At 48.2% G+C, this 18,013-nt stretch overlaps 5 protein-coding genes and 1 non-coding gene across 6 annotated transcripts; 3 read left to right on the top strand and 3 right to left on the bottom strand.

Moving 5' to 3' along the window:
* Window positions 1-1,298: 1,298 nt before the first annotated feature.
* F5147DRAFT_355783 (uncharacterized protein) lies at window positions 1,299-4,139 on the bottom strand. Its single transcript, XM_041429363.1, has 9 exons — window positions 3,734-4,139; window positions 3,286-3,674; window positions 3,092-3,237; window positions 2,308-3,039; window positions 2,166-2,251; window positions 1,997-2,106; window positions 1,842-1,935; window positions 1,662-1,784; window positions 1,299-1,602 (listed from the first exon to the last, which is right to left on the bottom strand). Exons 1-9 carry the CDS (start codon window positions 3,939-3,941, stop codon window positions 1,355-1,357), a joined length of 2,136 nt encoding a protein of 711 aa, XP_041288952.1. The 5' UTR covers window positions 3,942-4,139; the 3' UTR covers window positions 1,299-1,354.
* Window positions 4,140-4,807: 668 nt separating this feature from the next.
* Window positions 4,808-7,508, top strand: F5147DRAFT_713314 (Bestrophin, RFP-TM, chloride channel-domain-containing protein). Its single transcript, XM_041438402.1, has 13 exons — window positions 4,808-5,093; window positions 5,150-5,289; window positions 5,343-5,971; window positions 6,025-6,079; window positions 6,133-6,214; window positions 6,262-6,310; window positions 6,368-6,424; window positions 6,513-6,558; window positions 6,617-6,625; window positions 6,696-6,715; window positions 6,788-6,818; window positions 6,868-7,069; window positions 7,185-7,508. The coding sequence occupies exons 1-12, from the start codon at window positions 4,879-4,881 to the stop codon at window positions 7,038-7,040; spliced, it is 1,506 nt and encodes a 501-aa protein (XP_041288951.1). The 5' UTR covers window positions 4,808-4,878; the 3' UTR covers window positions 7,041-7,069; window positions 7,185-7,508.
* A 407-nt stretch (window positions 7,509-7,915) lies between these two features.
* On the top strand, window positions 7,916-7,987 carry F5147DRAFT_t104. Its single transcript has one exon. It is a non-coding gene; the product is annotated as a tRNA-Met (tRNA).
* Window positions 7,988-8,472: 485 nt separating this feature from the next.
* F5147DRAFT_713309 (uncharacterized protein) lies at window positions 8,473-10,740 on the top strand. Its single transcript, XM_041438401.1, has 6 exons — window positions 8,473-8,633; window positions 8,699-8,804; window positions 8,861-8,960; window positions 9,063-9,369; window positions 9,423-9,533; window positions 9,586-10,740. The coding sequence occupies exons 1-6, from the start codon at window positions 8,580-8,582 to the stop codon at window positions 10,363-10,365; spliced, it is 1,458 nt and encodes a 485-aa protein (XP_041288950.1). The 5' UTR covers window positions 8,473-8,579; the 3' UTR covers window positions 10,366-10,740.
* A 542-nt stretch (window positions 10,741-11,282) lies between these two features.
* On the bottom strand, window positions 11,283-12,040 carry F5147DRAFT_582997 (uncharacterized protein; the record flags this gene model as incomplete). The annotated part of the gene is made up of 5 exons (XM_041431695.1): window positions 11,283-11,397; window positions 11,455-11,671; window positions 11,724-11,775; window positions 11,828-11,900; window positions 11,952-12,040. 5 exons carry the CDS (start codon window positions 12,038-12,040, stop codon window positions 11,283-11,285), a joined length of 546 nt encoding a protein of 181 aa, XP_041288949.1.
* Window positions 12,041-15,127: 3,087 nt separating this feature from the next.
* F5147DRAFT_640788 (Alpha/Beta hydrolase protein) lies at window positions 15,128-16,117 on the bottom strand (the record flags this gene model as incomplete). Its single annotated transcript, XM_041433039.1, has 3 exons — window positions 15,128-15,457; window positions 15,517-15,920; window positions 15,979-16,117. The coding sequence occupies 3 exons, from the start codon at window positions 16,115-16,117 to the stop codon at window positions 15,233-15,235; spliced, it is 768 nt and encodes a 255-aa protein (XP_041288948.1). The 3' UTR covers window positions 15,128-15,232.
* Window positions 16,118-18,013: the final 1,896 nt, after the last annotated feature.

The raw sequence follows: 18,013 nt of genomic DNA, 5'->3' as shown, positions 1-18,013 counted from the left end.
AGTTGTCCGTGCGCGGTCTCCTAGGAAATGGCCAAATCACTTTCATGTTCTTTTTTCCGTTCCTCATGTCTTTCATTTTCTCAGTGCCACGAATTTCAATCAGGAGATCTGAGCTCAACAGTGGTCCACAAAGTATTAAACCGAAGTCCATCGTCTTCCCAACACTCATTGATGTGAGTGCAAGAATAACTTTGTAATGTGAAAAAGCCACGAGTCGTTGCATCTTACTTATCGTACAAAGTTTCGCCACTATGCGGCTGGGGCGAACCACACTATTCGCTGTCCCACATTTGCATATGGCCCAATCGGCCAAGTCCGTCTTCATTTTCTTCTTCTGGCTTTGTACAGCGCTCCGTGATTTCCCACCGCGGTGTGCCCTCATTATCACAACAATGCAACGGAGCCGGCCGTCCGGCACAACTTAGACAGTACGACATCTCATCAATGGCGTCATCATAGGGTCAGGTGGAAGCATTATTGTCCTCGATCGTTCCTCTATACTTAATGAACAAGAGGCTAGCCTACCCGACCTACTCACGATCTGGCGAAATTTGGGTCCCCTGATTGCCGCCTATCTGATATCAAAATCACATTGTCACTTGACTCTGTCAGCTGAAACGTCTATCAGACGTCTATCTGACAGTCTCTATCGTGAGTCTCACGATTCCGACGGTATTGCAGGTCCTGCGAGTCCAATGGAATATACGGATGTCCCCCAGGTGACAAGGTGCGAGATCAACGCGAAAGTTGCATCACGGCACCGAACGTGGGTGTGAGATCCCGTGTGCTCGACGTTTGCCCTGGTAAAGCAAAGGCTGATCCTTTTGCTCCACAGTCAAGACCACTTCTTTGTCACCTTCAAATATCTACATATCTCTTCAGGGATGTAAAACTCGTGTTCGACTTTACGGCAACCACCATCATCACATGCACGTGAATTGATTTCATCGATGTAACTGGACATCACAGATACCGTACTTCCCCCGAGTATGACGAAGCACGCCACGCCGCTCTCACAACGTACATCGTTCATAATGAACAACTTCTTTCCAGCAAATTAAGATCGCGATGTTCATTTCCCTGCCTCCTGAAAAGAACTCTCGCGGTGTGAGATACAAGATACAAAATCCTCGTATCTTAGACCGCGCATCACATGGAATGCTTCACGGAGTCGGAGCGTCGTATCCTGAGATTCGAGCGTTCACCTCTAACGCATGCACGCGTTATATCAGCTATCAGTAGGGCATCCTCTATATTCACTTCTCCTCGGAGTATTTTCACCCCATCACCACATTCCGTTGATGACGCTCATGAACGTAATACATAGTTACACATCAATTCAAGCCATTCCAATTTAGTCGACGGCCTGTACACCATCGTATGCTGGCAGGCGCTTACAGGCAGCCGGCCAGTCAATAGTGCCCTGCACCAGCTCCGTGAGAACTGTAATTACGTCGTCGATAGGGCCGATGAGCTGGTCTGTTGTATCGCGCTCACTACATGGAGAAGGTAAGTCAGTCAAACGTGTCACAACAGAGAAGCCGACCGTCGGCCGCGGACCGCCACAGACGTACCGGAGAGTCATCGTCCGGTTCTGGACAGCTGTTTGTGGTCGAATTAGAGTTTGCAGGGTCAGCGGAGCTCATGAAAAAATTGCTCACAGGCAAAGTCCAGTGTGACACCAAATGGTGTCCCCAATTCGTCGTTGCGGGCGTAGCGTTTGCCAATCGAGGTATTAGAATCATCTACACGAGAAAAGATACCAGCTTTCCGTAATTTGGTGGCTGGAGCCCGCAGTTAACATTGAGGGTGCTTGTACAAAAACAGATGTTTTGACGCACAAACTTCCTGGACGAGGGGACTGAATTCTTCCTTGGCACTTAAAGGGACGATGAGAACTTTCGTGGGAGCGACCACAGGCGGTAGTGACAGGACCTTCGGGCATCCTGAAGTAAGCCCCGGGCCACCTAATTAAATAATTGATCATTATACTCACCCCACGTTCTATATCCTGCTCCCTGCACCAGAAACTATGTTCAAGCAAAGTATAAAGAATGCGACCGAAGCCAAATGAAGGCTCGATGACATTTGGTGTGAATTCGCGAACTGCAAGAAATAGTAAAAGGTTAAATCGGGCGAACCCATGGCACAAAAGGCAAGCGCACTCGATTGCTTAAACGTCTTGCGTTCGATCGCTAACAGATCAGGGGTGATGGTGAACTCCTTCCCTTCGGCCGAAATTGTTGCTTGGCTGTACAAAGAGCCCAATTCAATCTATGAAGGTGAGGGATAGAAGTTGATACGGACCCTTGGGCAAGTTGACCCTTCAGCTTGGTAAGCTGGGATTCATCCATTTCACCGATGACCTTTTGCAGGAGGCCAGCATCGCGCCCGTAAGTCTTGCCAACGACCTTTTTGTTAAATTCTGGTACATCCCTTTCGGTCACTATCGGCTCCTTTAGCGCTTGTCTGACGACAAGCGGTTGGCCAGTCCTTGCCGAGTGCACTGACAGGTCATACGCAGCCCGATCCGCACAACCAACGCACTCGGTCCACCCTGTCGCGTTCTCTATCTCTGCATCCCAACAATCTGCAGCATAGTGTGCCATCTCGTTCCCCATGTGCTGGCGGAACCGCAGGCGTTTCGGGTTGATACCAATCTTAATAAGGAAAAGATGGATGCGGACAAGGAAGTAGCCAAGTGTCTCGTTTGCTACAATGCCCTTGTCTACAGCTTCGCCGATAGTCATCTGGGTCACTTGAGTACTACCACTGACTTGCACATGTCGATCGAGGAGGCTCAGCACGGTATCGCGCACTTCGCGGAATTTTTCGTGGCTCTTATCCTCGGGATCAACAAAGTGTTCGATTTCACCCATGGTGAACTCTCGAACCCGAAGCAAGCCAGCGCGGGGAGAGATTTCGTTTCTGAAGGAACGACCAATTTGAGCGGATGCGAACGGAACACGACCGTTATTGAATTCGAGAAGGCGAGAGAAGTTGAGGAAGTGGCCTTGAGCGGTTTCTGGCCGGAGGTAACTTGGACAACGTGTTTCAAGATCCCTGATACACGGATGGAGAGTGGACTTACCCAGGATGTTGGCCTGTGGGACCGATACTGCTAGCAAACATCAGATTGAACTGCTGAGGTTCGCCAACCTCGTTGCCAGTATCAGGGTTACGAATATCATATCTTCGGCAGAGCTCGCCGATTTCAGGGCCAGAATAGTTATCTAGCTGTTCCAGAGTTATGAAGAAGCATCGCACAAGAGATTAATGACGCACTTGGGCAAGGATACTCTCAAACTCTTTCACAAGCTCATCTGCAAGCTGAACTACAACAGTTTTCGCATTTTTCTTCCTCTTTTTGTCCTTCTCATCTTTGGGTCGGGCAGCCAATCCACGAGCTTCCCGATCGCCAGCAAGACGCGCTTCTAGGACGTTTTTGACGAGGTGATCTGCACGGAGGACATCACCGGTCTTGGTGTCCTTGACCATCCAGTCTGCAAACCTAGCGACGTGGCCAGATGTCTCAAAGACGGGAGCAGGAGTCATGATAGTGGTGTCGAGTTCTAGCATATGATCCTCAATGATAAAATGCTTTCTCCATTCCGCCATGATATTGGCTTGTAATGACGAGCCTGGTGGACCATAGTCATAGAGGCCAGCAACACCTGTGAATGCAGGTTGTCAATATCACTGTTGTAGATCACAATAATGACGTGTCGCATACCGCCATAGATTTCAAAAGCTGGTGCATAGAAAAATCTGCGATTCAGCAGAGCATCCAGACGGGATTTGTCGAATGGATGGACTGATCTATTGACGACCGACATATCAGAATGACTGTAGCGCCTCGTTGATACGAACAGATGAAGGTTTCGAGGAGTTCGAGGATATGTGCAGATTGTAGTGGAGAAACCAATTGATCTGACTCGCATGCCGCTGCAGGTCACGTTGATCGCCGAGTCAGATAATCTCCTGCCAGATCAGTCTCGAATTCTTCTCCGCCAATCACCTGTGTCCTAGCTGTCACTGGTCCAATGATATTTAACGCCTTAAGTTGGAAATGTTATGTAACAGGCTGACTCGGAGCGCTGCGTCAAAGCCTTGAGGTCGCCAAATCTTCTCTTTGTTGATGCGGAATGGTCATCTTGTTCGACTAAAAAATGTTCGCTAACAGGTAAGATTATGCATGCGCTGGACACTGGCTTGCTGATTATAATTATAAGGTCCTAGTACTACCTCAAAAAGGTCTTGGTTGCAGGCAGAAATATTTTCCCACCTGCGCCTAATAGCTCTCCCATGTACATTTTGTACTTGTGCATAAAATCTCATCGAGTTCCCAACGTAAGTATTTTTTACATGTCAGGTCCACAGAGATAGCATCTACCAACCTCTGCTGGTGAGAAAGTTATATATCGTTTTTATGTCACAATTACCTGCAGAACATGTCCAAATTTTCGTCGCTAAAAGCAAATATTATAATAAAAGTGATTCAAAGGCCCCGTAATCACCGTAATCCACCTTGAGGCCTCAGCAGCGCTCCTAATCTTCGCATGTTCATGTTCCTAACCCTTAGCAGACTTAATCCTTGACCTTTTTCAGCCCTTTCCATAGAGTGTATCCAGTGCTATGTAGTATGTTTGTGAATATAATGCACCTCTCACTCGAAAATTGATTATATATTGCTAGCATTTCTACATAGAAAGGTTTAGGGTTAGGCCTAATATGGGCCATGCGCGCCGTAAGGGTTAGGTAATACAAGTCCCGTTTGGTGACGCTTAGCGCGTGTTTGGCTTGCAAACGACAACGACATTTTTAGAATTGAGCATCCCTCTTTTTTTTGTTCCACTGCGGGAGTACCGACAGGTTCTCATGTCCTTCAATTACCAGGGCGCCCCGATTCACAATCCAAGTTCTCCGGACGCACTAGGACTGTCTGCCTGGTCTTTGTTTGGGAATGCGTTGTTGGCCACGGCACTCTTCAGATGCTGGCACATCTTAATCTTCTTTGGTGCTTGGTCGACTGCTATCTGTGTGGTCAACTATAACGGTCATCACGTATCATTGCAGCCAACTCTTATCACCGTGTATGTCTCACCCCTCTTACTCGGAGATGCCAGTGTCATTTACAGCTCCTGTCTAGATTTGGTACTGTCCTTGGTTTTGTCATTTCCTATAGGACTACTTCCAGTTTCGAACGTTACAATGAGGGACGAAGGCTTTGGTCACAGATTGTGCTTGGAAGCCGTACCTTCGCTCGCACCGTGTGGCTCCACGTACCAGGTACACATTGGCCTCGTGGCTATCTTCGATGGTGGTTGATCTCCCGCTTATAGACAACGCGTATCCGAGTGCTCAGGCACTCACAGACCAGCAGAAGGAGGAATACAAAGCGAAGACTCTGATCGAGAAGAAATCCGTCGTAAACCTGCTCGAAGCATTTGCCGTCGCCGTTAAGCATTATTTGCGTGGCGAAGACGGCATCTACTATGAGGATCTGTATTACTTGGTTAAATTCCTTCCTAAGTATCCGTTTCCGCCGACAATCCCTTCCGTCGATCTCGATCGGACAAGTATCACAAGTGATGGTGTTCCTGCATCACCACGCTCGGGGCACTTCCATGGATCACTCACGAGGAGAACGCCGGCTCCGGGTCAACTTCCGCTCCCGAATACCGCTCCTACACCTTCGCTCCGGGTTGCGACGGAAAAGACGCTTCACACCGACGGGCGTCCCCAAAGGGGTGTAAAATTTTCTACGGCCCCCGTTGACCTATTCCCTGCTATGAATCCTCCCAAGTACTCGCTGCTAGATTTATTCCCATTCTCGTTACTAGTCTGGATGCTGACTAAGGATGGGCTGCGTAAGAACGGGGCTGCTGTGAAAGGAAAAAGGGCGGCGAAACGGAGAGCTACGATGCGCAGTCAATATTATAACATTCCTCTAGAAATTTCATTGTATTTGGTTGGTGTTTTCCATAACGTTCTGTATTTCAAGATCTGAATCTGGTACCTTAGGGTTCTTACGTCTCTGCCCTGCAATCTCGCAAGGTTGTCGATGCACCAACTACCAGTCCGTTCACCGCTGTCCCCAAATGTACAGACTTCTTATTATTGAACCCGCAGCTGTTTTACTCGCTACAATTACCCAGCTTGTAGATGCTCTAACTGGTCTTGAAAGGATCCTCACTACCCCAATACCATTTTCGTAAGCCCTGACATCATGGCTCTCGCGGGGAACTCATTTTAGCATAGATATTCCATTCATTTGTGGCTAGTAACTGTTGTATATTGTTTGGCTTTGGTGCGGAGGATCTGTCCTCTCCCATGCAGCAGTCATTGACGACCTCCACAATTATAGCCATTCCAGGTCTGGTCAACGTTGAAATGGGTCACGATCCCTGCCACTGTTGTCGCGGTAAGTCCTGATTGGATCATTGCCATCGCATCACACGCCTGTCCGGAGTCGCATCTCCCTATCGTTCAACGCTTATCTTATAAAATAGAGTTTTATCTTCTTTGGCTTCCTCGTTGCCGGTGAGGAGATCGAAAGTGCGTGATGTAATTTCATTACTTTGCATCCATCATCCGACACAACGTACCTTCCCAGATCCCTTTGGTAAGTTCTGTTCCATGATAACGGGGCCCGTGTCCGGCATACTCAATATCGATGCGCCTAATCCACCCAGGATATGACAAAAATGATCTGGTACGCGCTGTCCGGTCAATCGCTGCCTCGGACATGCTCAGGTAATTTGATATTGATAAACTTTAATTTCAGAACATGGATCACTTCGTGCACAACATAATACGTAAGAACGCTTGCGCTCGCGCAGGACCGCCACTGACATCCCCATGCAGGCAGGGAACTTCACGCTATCATGGCGATGCCTCCACCTGACCCTAGTGTTTGGGCGTTCTCCGAGGAGAACGACCTCCTTTTCGCGAGCTTGGATACAGAGGAACGCGTGTCACCCTCGGAGTGGGTGCAACGGGGTATATCAAAGATGCAAAATGCGCTTAGAGTGCAGTGATTTGGGCCTCTCATGGCTTGTGAAAAGGGGTGCGTATGGGCACGTCCTAGGCTTCCATACATGCGGCTCATGCATTGCTTGCTTTTGTGCCTCGCCTATGTGCCTTTCTCTTTGCTGTGTTTAATGTCGTCGAATCGTTCATAGATTTTCATTGGACATTAATATTCCAACACAAATGATTTATTTCAAGACTTGCCGCATGTGTTGTTCCTGCTGCTCCGCATCTGCTGTTGTGCTTGATGCTATTCGCTCTTTGTTCGTCCGATCTAGCACCACTGCCATCATGCTGGATGACTTAGATTGAGGGTTTTGTGCTGTACCGTGCGAATGAGAAGTTTTGCAAAGCTTTGAAGTGCTGTAACATGGCTCAAGCTGCCCGTATCTCACAATTGCTATCTAGCTTGATAGAAGCTCCTTGCGGTGACGAACAAGGATAGCTTTTTTAGTACTAGTAGCAATGAGCGCTCCGTCAATGCAGTGTCTTGGTGCTGTTATAATGCAATTGATAGGCGATTCCTCCATTTCAATTGTTCTATACTTCTGGAGCTCTTTCAGAACAGGGGTATCTAACTCGCCGCCTCCGATCACATCGCCTATCTTCGAGATAGCTGTATATCGAGTTCAACTGCAAGTCGCAAGATAACGTTTGTCCAAGTCAGGACAAGGTTTGTGAATTGCATATTGGAAGTGGGGAGAAGAGTGAATTTGCGGTATTACATGCAACAATGATTCAGAAATCTGATGTATGTATATGGGTGTTTCGAAGTTATTAATTCAGGGCTTTGTGAAGGAGGTTGCCGCGTTGAACTCGGTGTAAGTAGAACTCTAGATATGCCCAGACCATCAATTAGGCCATTGCTGACCATGGAACTGACAGCAGCATGACGCAGTGGAAGCGTGCAGGGCTCATAACCCTGAGGTCACTGGATCGAAACCAGTTGCTGCTAAAGATATATTTGTGTTTTTGTTATGTTTTAGTTGGGCGTTGTTGTGGTTTGTTAGCATTCAAAGCTGCCGACAAACAAGGCACAACCACATGATTCCCATTGTAGTTCAGAAAACTTTGTTCAGCACATGGTTTCATCGTCTGTCGTGCATATCGTTTCCCGTATACTAGATTTAGATAGCCTGGAGTCGGGTTGGGCTTTGGATCATGTGTCATACAAGCCTATTAGGTCCTTATGCAATAAAGTTCCGCGGTCGCTATTTTGGTGCGGGTCGGAAGGAATGCCGATTCGAGCCAGATATGGATGGCTACTACTTGTTGGCAGATCAACCCCAGGATAGCTTATATAGACTTGTAACCCTGCAGAGAGGGATGACCGATTAAGGTACTTCAGCACTTTGTAAGGACTGTCGGCGTCGTAGGCTTTGTTGCGCAGTAGTGAGCGCCCAGTCACTGGACCCTTTGGGAACAAATTTTTGGCGGACGTTGAAATTTCGTGGCACATATGCGAGACTATTGCGCCAATCTGTGAACATCGTGTTCCCTTGTCTCTGTTCTGTCATGAGCTTGTATTAGTCCTTGTAAATTCTACCATGTCTTGTACCTCGGATTCCAGCTCTCCATCACCAGCAAGTTCCCCAAATTCCGTGAGTCAATCATCATTCCACGTTATGCTGTTTCCACGAGGCAAAACTGACTCGAATGCTACCAGAATGATCGCTCAAACCTGAGTCTACTTTCCCTCTCTGTTGCTGCTGCAAGTGCTTCGCCAATATCCGTTCCAAAGTCTGTGGACATAGTTGTCCAACCATTGCATGGTACGATGATGTGGGATGTTGCGGTGCAAAGTACTTACCAATCTTTGTCACGGTAGTATCTGGGACCAACTTTGGTCCCAAGCACCGCCGCCTGTCGTCAACTGGCAAGACCAGAAGGAGACTGAGCGATGCGCGAGATGCAGCTACTCGACCTTTGTAAGTTCTGCATTTAGCTTCCCCATATCCTATAATTCTTCTCCCCCACCTTATGTGCTGTCGCTCCTTTAATCCGAATTTCATCACAAATTTGGCATCTAGACCAGCGTCCCTGCAGAGCACGGCTTTATCCTCACTTGCCACCCTGTCTCTTTCCTCTTCGCCTCCGAGCAGTAATATCCATCACGGCACTTCCCTGAACGCGGTATCCCGAAGTGTCCTTGAAGCACAAGTACCTGATCACATCACTGTGGTGCAAGGGTCTGATGCTGCACTACTCGGCGGGAACTTTGACGACAATGAATTGTCGGCATCGCTTCCTACTCATAGCAGTCTGGGTACGAACGGTGGTATCGCGAAGAACGGAAAGAAGCGTGGCACAATATTTACGTGCGAGAGCTGCTCGAAGGTAGCTTTTTCGTGCCTTGAACTGTTCAAGTAGAAATTGACCACGAGCCTCAGGTCTACCGGCATCCTTCTTGTCTCATTAAACATCGGTGGGAACATACACCCCAGTGGCGCGAAGCCTCCAAGTTTGTACTTAGCAAACATCAGCAAGTCCAATTGTTGGAGGTCATTACCCCTGGCTTGACAGCTGACAAAGGTGCTAATAAAAATTTCCTAGGCTGCCGCCATATTGTCGCATCTTTCACCCTCGTCTACAACCGGGACATCACTTCCCGAAGATCGCTCCCTTTGGCCTACCTTTCTCTCTGGCGGCATAGTCCCGCCTCCCGCTCCCGGGAGCGCACACGAAGGATCTAACAATTCGTCTCCTTCGAAACCAATATCCAGCTCTGTTCCGGCAACCTCCGCCCTCAGCAGCTCGGGCCGCGCAGGCTCAACCGGACCACGTCTACACGACTACTCCATTCCCCAAGCCACCGGCCCAGGTGGCATCACACAACTGCGTCCAGGCCTCCTGGGCGTACCTACCACCCCGAACTCGCGTGCGCCAAGCTCCCCAGTGCCAGTCCCTGCCGCTCCTACAGATGCCGACGCAAGGAACCTGCTGGCTCTTGGCTCTGTTAGCGTGCACTCAGAGTCTTGGGGCTCGCCGACCTCATCCTCGTTTTACGGCGTTTCGTCATTCCCGTCCGCCTCTGCATCCCTTTCACGTTCGGGATGGTCCCACCCGCGCTCGTCTGTGCGTTCGATGTCTGCTTCTTCTCATTCAAGCGACGACGGCGAGCTTGCCGAAGTTGATGATATCGCATCTGCGAATATGCACATCCACGGGCGGGTGAGCGGCACACGGTTCAGGTGGAAATCGGAGGAAGAGGATGCTGTATTATCATTCAGCGTGCCTGAAGAGGTTGAGGAGGAGGGTATTGACCCGGGCATGGTGAAGAAGAAGTCTCAAGAACAATGGGATGGTATGGAAATGGACATGGAGATGGATTGATTCCCTCCTGGTATAGGCTCGCAAGAAGCAAGCCCTCGATCGACCGCGCGCATCAAACAAACACGCAAACGAAGTATTTTATTTTCTCAGCCTGGTTTCTCACAACGACAACAGATGTCCACTCATCGTGTACTTATTGAACACACCGCATACCTCACGCTCACCTTTCTGGCATTGGGCTGTTTCATCTTTCCTGTTGCCTGTTGTGTTGTTGTCATCGTCGCTGTCTCATACTTCTGAAATTGCGCCACTCGATCTTTTCGTTTTCGTTTTGTGACATATTAGTGAGGCATCTCTCCGGACTTTTTATTTCTTTGGTGTATGTATAGTTATTGAATGTAACACAATGTGGAATGAAATGTGGAATATTATTATCCTTGTACACGCATGATCCTGTAGGATCCTTTCGTCCTCGGGGAGAAGCCCAAGTAAGCGAAGGATTTTCATGTACACTGGCGATTCCGTGGAATCCATTTGGTCGCATCTCGTCTCGCCACTGAGGATGCGAACTTTGCTCGCATAAACAGCATGAGTGCCTTTGAGCTGGAGCGGTGACTTGACCTGTATGTATTATATCATACTGTATCCGCCTATTGTTATGTTAATGATGCACGGGTGATCAGGAGCAAAACGACAAGGCCGCGATCGGGTGCTGAAGAGAGGACATTCCCCATCCAAAAGGACAAAGTGCGATCATCATCAGAGACGTGTGAAGGATAAATCCTCCTGATCGCAAGGGAGGGATCACCTGGCGCGACCCACGCGACAAACTCCGGACTGAATTACATCAAAAAACGCAAGCAATAAGCCAAGTCCATTCCAGAACAATAGATACCACAATCAGGCGTACATAAACCGATAGGTTATAACTGTAAATAGACCATTTTCGTCCCGGATCTGATAGTCTGGGGAATCCATCATTTCTGCTTTCCAGAAGCAGTCTTGGTCGCAACGCGCTCTGCAACATGGAGCGAGGCAATGAGATCCTTCCCTAGTCTCACGACAATCAAACTAGGGACAACGATCCATAATCTGCACCGAAAAGACCCGTTATGACCTGTCAAACTAATAAAAAACGAACACACGTACCCGTTGGGTATGATCCAGTATATGATTAGATCGGACACGGTGTTGTGTCCGATGGCACAGAAGCCGCAATAGTACTCCTGTGCCCAGTATAAAACTGTTTTAGACAACGTCATGCTCGCTGTTACAAACCCGATGAGGGGGGCAGGGGACCAGCCCGAGACATATGCCAAGTACACGTATGTGAGACTCATGAATGTCTCGACGATATTGAGGAAAGCTAAAGGAGGGAAGTTGGTGAGTCGGAGTAATTAAGCACCAATGGCACGCACATTGTGCGTTTGTGAACCCATTATTCTCCTCTAGAGCTTTAATACCATAAACCTGGTGAAGGCCGTCGATGACAGGACGTAATTTGTTAGGGAAGTGCACTCACATAATCAATATTCTGGTAAATTTCGTACGGTTTCCAGATCCAGTGGAGGTCTCCCCCAAGCATGGATCGTGGACTTGCATGGCCCGTTAACGTGAGAGCATGAGACAAAGGTAAGGATACGTACCGCATGAAACAGTATCCCGCGTCCCAGAGGACGACAGGCGCAGTGAGGACAAACCAAAAGGTGATCCAGGCATGCGTTTTTACCGCCATTTTTGCAGAATCTGGGTGTACGTGGTGGTATATGAGAAGGTCGAAACTTGCAAGCTGCGGCCATGTCACCCGTCGGTATGTACTGACCGTGCGAACTTTCTTTTGTAGATGTTTGTGTAAGAGGGAGCTTTCCGTCGGACTGTTGACGATGATTGCCATGCACATGGGCAGGCAAAGGCTTCACTCTGCGCGGTGCAGGTGAAGGTTCATAATCAACGTCAACGTCTGTCTCTGTCTGGTCCTCCGATCCATCTGATAGTCGTGTTCGTTTACGACGCGGGCGACGACGGTTGTCGTCGCTTACGTCTTCCCATCGAGAAGAATGTGCTGCAGAAAATACAGGCGTAATCATCAGGAATTTGCGGAATGGTGAGGAAAGCTGTAAGGGATGCTGGAATTTGAAGGAGTATGAAAGGGAAGATGAACTCTTGTCTTTTGGAGTTTCTCGGCAGCGCACCTTCGAAACGTGTTGGTGATCGCCATTCGGTTGCAGGCTGTTTTTGTCCATGAGGCGCTCATCGAGACAAGTGCAACTTTCATTCTCTGCGATCATCTCTGCGAGAATAGATTGTGTAAGTCCCTTTCTTTTGTCTATTGTTTACGACCTTCGATCCTTATATTACCCTGACCATGGTAGCAGTGGAGCGATTTCTTTGTGAAAGCCCAAGAAATCATCACACTACCGAACAAATATTAAGCACGTTGTTAGCGAGATAGGGGAGCGTCTGCCGCACACATCAGGTATCAGGGTTCATTTCAGTGCTTGCAGTCTTACTACGGGATCCCAGAATCATATCACTGCAGCTGCCAGCAGGCTTCCCGCCGAAAGTGTGTCGTTCTTTTGGAGGACTTTACAGCATTGTATTCTCGTGACCATTTGCATTCATGGAGCAGGTCGGATACATGCCTCTCAGATCTTAGCCTTGCCTCCAATTGACAATTGCCCATCCTCAAAGCTATCGCAATCCCGGCTCACAAGTTCGACCTTCATACCATCTTCTCATCTTCCCCATCGATGGTGTCAATGTATGGCTCATTCCATAATGCAATATACACTAATCTCTACCATTCCGATAAATTCATGTATACGGCCTGCGGCAGTATGTGTACCCAGGGCAACACACTGTCGTCGCGTCGCACATGGCTGGTCATGGCTTAGGCGTGGGGAGCAGCAGGCTGCCCTGTGTCCATGACAATATCTTCTGAGATCTCGCTTTTGATGTCTATATCCTATAGAAGTACTTATCACTTGGGCTGCTGCATATCTCATGATTTTTAACACTATGTCAGTCGACACAGTTCTATCCACCATTTTTGGCCCATCGTACATGTTCCGTGAATCTTTGTTCGGGCGGCGTGGCATTTTAAAACGCCAGTGCGAAGTCACAGGCGTCTTGTTTGCGTCCTGCAGTATGGATAAAACATCTCGAGAGTGAAGGTGCATGGATTTGGTGCATACTTGATACCTTGAAATATAGAATCATCTTATGTAAATCTACAGAGCGGAGCATCAGCCACATGCAGATTCTAGGTGTAGCATGAAAACTGTGGGATAAACACCCAGACAAACAATGAAATCTTGAAAAACGAGCGGTAGTCAAGCAAAGTCGTTGAAAACAGATCGAGATATAGGAACAATAAAAAGCACCTGCCAAGTTGATATCATGAGGCGACAGGCTGTGTGGAGGAAACAATGCGAAGGGGGCGATCAGGGATGCACCAGAGGGTAAGGCAAAAGTTGCCCAACAACCATAGTCATAGCAATCTTCTTGAGCAGGTCGTTATATTGCCGCCGGTGTCTGAGGGAGACGTGGCTGTGATATCAAGTGCGGCTACGCTGCAGAATCCAACTGAGCTGTGGTTGATGACTGACCAGTCTGAGCATCAGTAGTGCTCTCAGGGTGACGTGCAAGCCATCGCCTCTGTAGGTTCGGTCATGTATACAGAAGAACGAGGAACACCTAGTAGACTGCTCGCTTGTTTTTTTTTTTTCCGGCGGAAACTGTTACGGGCCTCGGTCCTGTGTGACGCCGAACAGACTGCGCTTGAGGTGTCGTTGCGTAATAAGCTCTCTTGCTATCTAGAAGCGCCGGTGAGCGATCAAGATGTTCCAGAAGCGGATAAATGGAAAGGGGACACCGGGGACGATAAGAGGAACCAGATGGTGCCAAAAATGATACGGATGATTATCATCAACACTGCCCTTGCATGACAAAACACGAGGTTTACCTCGAAAAAGTTATCGTGTGGGACTACCAACCAGTTCCTCTGTCTTCTTGTCCCAAATGCAGATTGTGTTCGAGTGGTCCGACGATGAATATGCAAGAGTAGACACACCATTCTGCTTCGACACCGCCTGCGCTTCTCCATTTTCTGCTCTTTGTGGGTCCGCTGGGAAACCGCGAGAGTGACCTTATTTGGCCGTAACCCATCCAAGCATCTTGCGTCATCTTTCAGTCCGTGTTCCATTTCATCACTTCTCCCGCATGCAATCGTCTTGCCGTCCGGAGAAAGCCTAGTGCATACCTTCCCCCCTTGATTTTACATGATTCCTGACAAGAGGTCACGTGTTGGAGTTCCACTTGCGCATCGTGTCGTCGTCGAAACCATTCACGATGTAGATGTTGTCGTGTAAGAAAACAAAGTCTTGCCACGTCCTTCGAATTGGTGCTTCGAAATCAGATTTTTGGGGTTGAGCTTCTCTGAGTCGGTTGTCTACGTTGCAAGGGGTTCAGATTCGTCGGAAGACACAATGGCAACTGGCTCCATGCCAAACATTGCAGGGTACCATTTGGATCCAGAACTTAAGACTCCACAATGATCGGGATCGCGAGGATTCAGGAGTCGTAGCTCGTTACTGTACTAAGGCTGTTGTCTGACACGGTTCATGATCAAATACGAGGGATGAAAGTTGACCAGAACTCACCGGTTTGTCTTCTGCCGCTAGACGGTAGCAAGCCCGCAACGAGAGCATGACTTGGATGAAATCCTCGAGGTAGCGTTAATCGGTCATTCAAGTCATATGTTCATATACTGGTAAGTACGATGCTCGGACAGCTCGGACTCAATTGTTACATGCAGAAACAGTGGGATGAACATTAAAGCTGAGCGCTGCTTGAAATGTGTGCTTTTCTATTATGTAAATATAATGGCATGACATTTGCAACATAAAAGTCTTTCAAGTTCGTTGTCTTACCCTTCGACATTTCTCAGCGCCTCTTCAACAATCACTTCCGGGAATTCATACTGTATCCAGTGCGAGGTATTCGGAACAATCACTGCTCTGACGTCCTTGAATTTCGCAACAGTCTCCAGCTTCGAAGCACCATTAGATCGCGGATCTGCGATCAAAATCGTCAATGCGGCAGCAGGAGGCCTGTCTGCGACCAAATGCGAGAACGACCATGGCACGTTGCCCTGTAGCAATTTAAACTATTAGTATCGTTGATTCAGCAGTGTTACTCGCAGTCACTGACATCCATATGATCATCGTAGTTGGTTGCTCTGGCGATATGGGTCCCCAACGATCTCCAAATGGCATCCTCTCTCGTCCATAGAGGATTCGATGCCATATAATCTTCTACTGCGGGGTTAGGCTTGACTCGGACATCGTTAGAAACCTTGGCCCTCCGAACCGCCATTTGGTCTGCAGTCAACTCCACAGATGAATCGACGAGAACTACTGAGGTAGGCCTGGTCTTGGGCAGGTACTTGAGAAGCGATAATACCACGGCCCCACCCATTGAGTGGCCGATGACTATGTCATACTCAGCAGCCTGAAGGTAGGGCAAGAGGTCGTCAGCCAATGTCTGGACTCGAAAGTCGACTCCAGGCATCCTGAGAGCATGTCCAGCAAGGTTAGGAGCAACGACTAAGTATCCTATGATATTATCATACATCGATAAGCGCTGTAAAATACTTAAACGCAGAAGATCCACCTTTGGCTGCAAGCATCGATGCAACACGGTGGAACGTGTGCGAAGACGAATTTAACCCATGTATAAGGAGTGCTCTCTTGCTTGCAATAGGGGATCCCCACTGACTTGCAGACGGGACTGTCGTCGATGCGTGGCCCATGGTGTTATGAATAACTATAAGGTACTCAGAAGTTCCCATGCTTCAAGCGTCAACTTGTGTTTAATAATCAACTGCAGTGTACAGGAATGGAATTTGAGCTTATGATGGACGCCACTCCAAGGTCATAAAACTATATGGTCGAAATCAAGGTGTACTACGGGACGCCTACATGAACAAATGCAATCTGCTGTTCAAGTGAAATCTTCTTCCACAATGACTTCACAGCATCGTGCAACGCTTAGGTATTACACCATCAGCCATGATATCAAAGCGAAAGCAAAAATATGACTTACTGTCGTGACGTGCCGCTCGGGGTGCACAATTTGCAACGGAGTGCTACTGGCAGGACAAAGTTCCACTCTAAGGCGCGCAGGTGAGTCATGTGGCTGAGTCCTGGTTGCACAACGACCTGCTCATACTCACGGAATTAGTTAAGCAAAGCAAGCTACCGCAGCAATCGTCATTTGGTGTATCTATATTGCAAGCATGATTTGCGGCCAAACATGCATTCACAAACATAGGTGCTGTCAAACTAACAACAACGGCGAGGAGGGAGAAACGCATTTTCTGTACGAGGTGATATATATGGAGTCTTTTGAGGGGGTGAACGAATGATATCTCTGAGGATGGGGGAACCCTGTAGGACGATGACCAGCTTTTATATGCTGCATATACTACGTGCAGGATTCTAATCGATTTGGCAGAATTGTTATTGCTGTTAGGCGGCACAAATTTCGGTAGAACTTGCTGCAGGAGAGTATTCAATCGATTACGACCATTGCACGGCCAGGTGACCTGCTGGCAAGCATCTACAGTTCTCTTCTTTGTAACCACAGAACGCTCGCTCTTATCCCCAATCTCTTATTCCAATCTCTCATTCATCGCTTCATCATTTGGACCTGCAATAACCCTGCCAGTGGCGCGACAAAGTTAAGAAGTTCCAGTTGATGTTCATTCTCGACGATACTTTCGATATGTACTTGGTCGATATCTCATGCCATTTTTCTCACTTACTCGTTGCTCCCTTATGTGTAGTATCTGCAATTCGCCTACTAATACCATCAGTAGGCTGGCGACCCTGCAACTGCCGCACAGTGAGGAAGTTGATACACATTCTTATTCTTGGCATGCACTTCGACGAATCGGATACCTGGAATAGTAGTTATATATGGTCACGACTCGCTCTACACCCACGACAATTCCATGGCATACCCGATGACCCTATACTTCCTCGGAGACAAGGAACAACGTTGACGAAAGTAGTGAGCACCAAGAAGTAAAGACAACAGAAAGAATGATGGTGAGTCTGCAGGTATGTCAACACAGCACGTAAGTTCTTCGAACCTCATTCAATATTTGACCGCTATTTGAACCAGTTTCACCGAGGGTTACAAAGACTTCCGTCATTTTCTGCCTATAATTCAACGTGGGAGGTTTTTCCTGATGACATAGTACTGACCCGAGAAGCTGCTTCTTAGCCCTGGCATTAGTATTGACTACAGGGAAGGGAAGCCTATCTATTGTGCGGGCTGGGGATCCTCACCGAGTATCCTTGGGTTTGTATTGATAATTAATACCCTCACCCCATCCAACACTCGTTTGGTGAGGAGAACCACTCAAACTCTCATCGAGTCCCACACTACCTTTGATGTTAATCACTGTGCAGTGCGCACTGCGGCACTGGGCAGTAATATTAATACTCTGTCCTTATCTTTGTTACCCCCTTTTTTCACTCTCATCATAACGCGCGCTCCCGCCGTATGACTTTGGACTTCGACTGCATACCAGAGAACATCATGTTTGTCACGAATCACGTTCGGCAACGAAGTGGTGTCTCGTTGGCACCATCACAGAGAGAGATCCACGCGCTAGTCTACAAGGCCAACGTTAGGCGAA

This window comes from Suillus discolor (assembly GCF_016758755.1).
Source record: "Suillus discolor strain FC423 chromosome Unknown F5147scaffold_60, whole genome shotgun sequence".
Lineage (NCBI taxonomy): Eukaryota > Fungi > Basidiomycota > Agaricomycetes > Boletales > Suillaceae > Suillus > Suillus discolor.
Note: the sequence above shows the minus strand (reverse complement) of the source record. Positions and strands in the feature narration are given on the sequence as shown.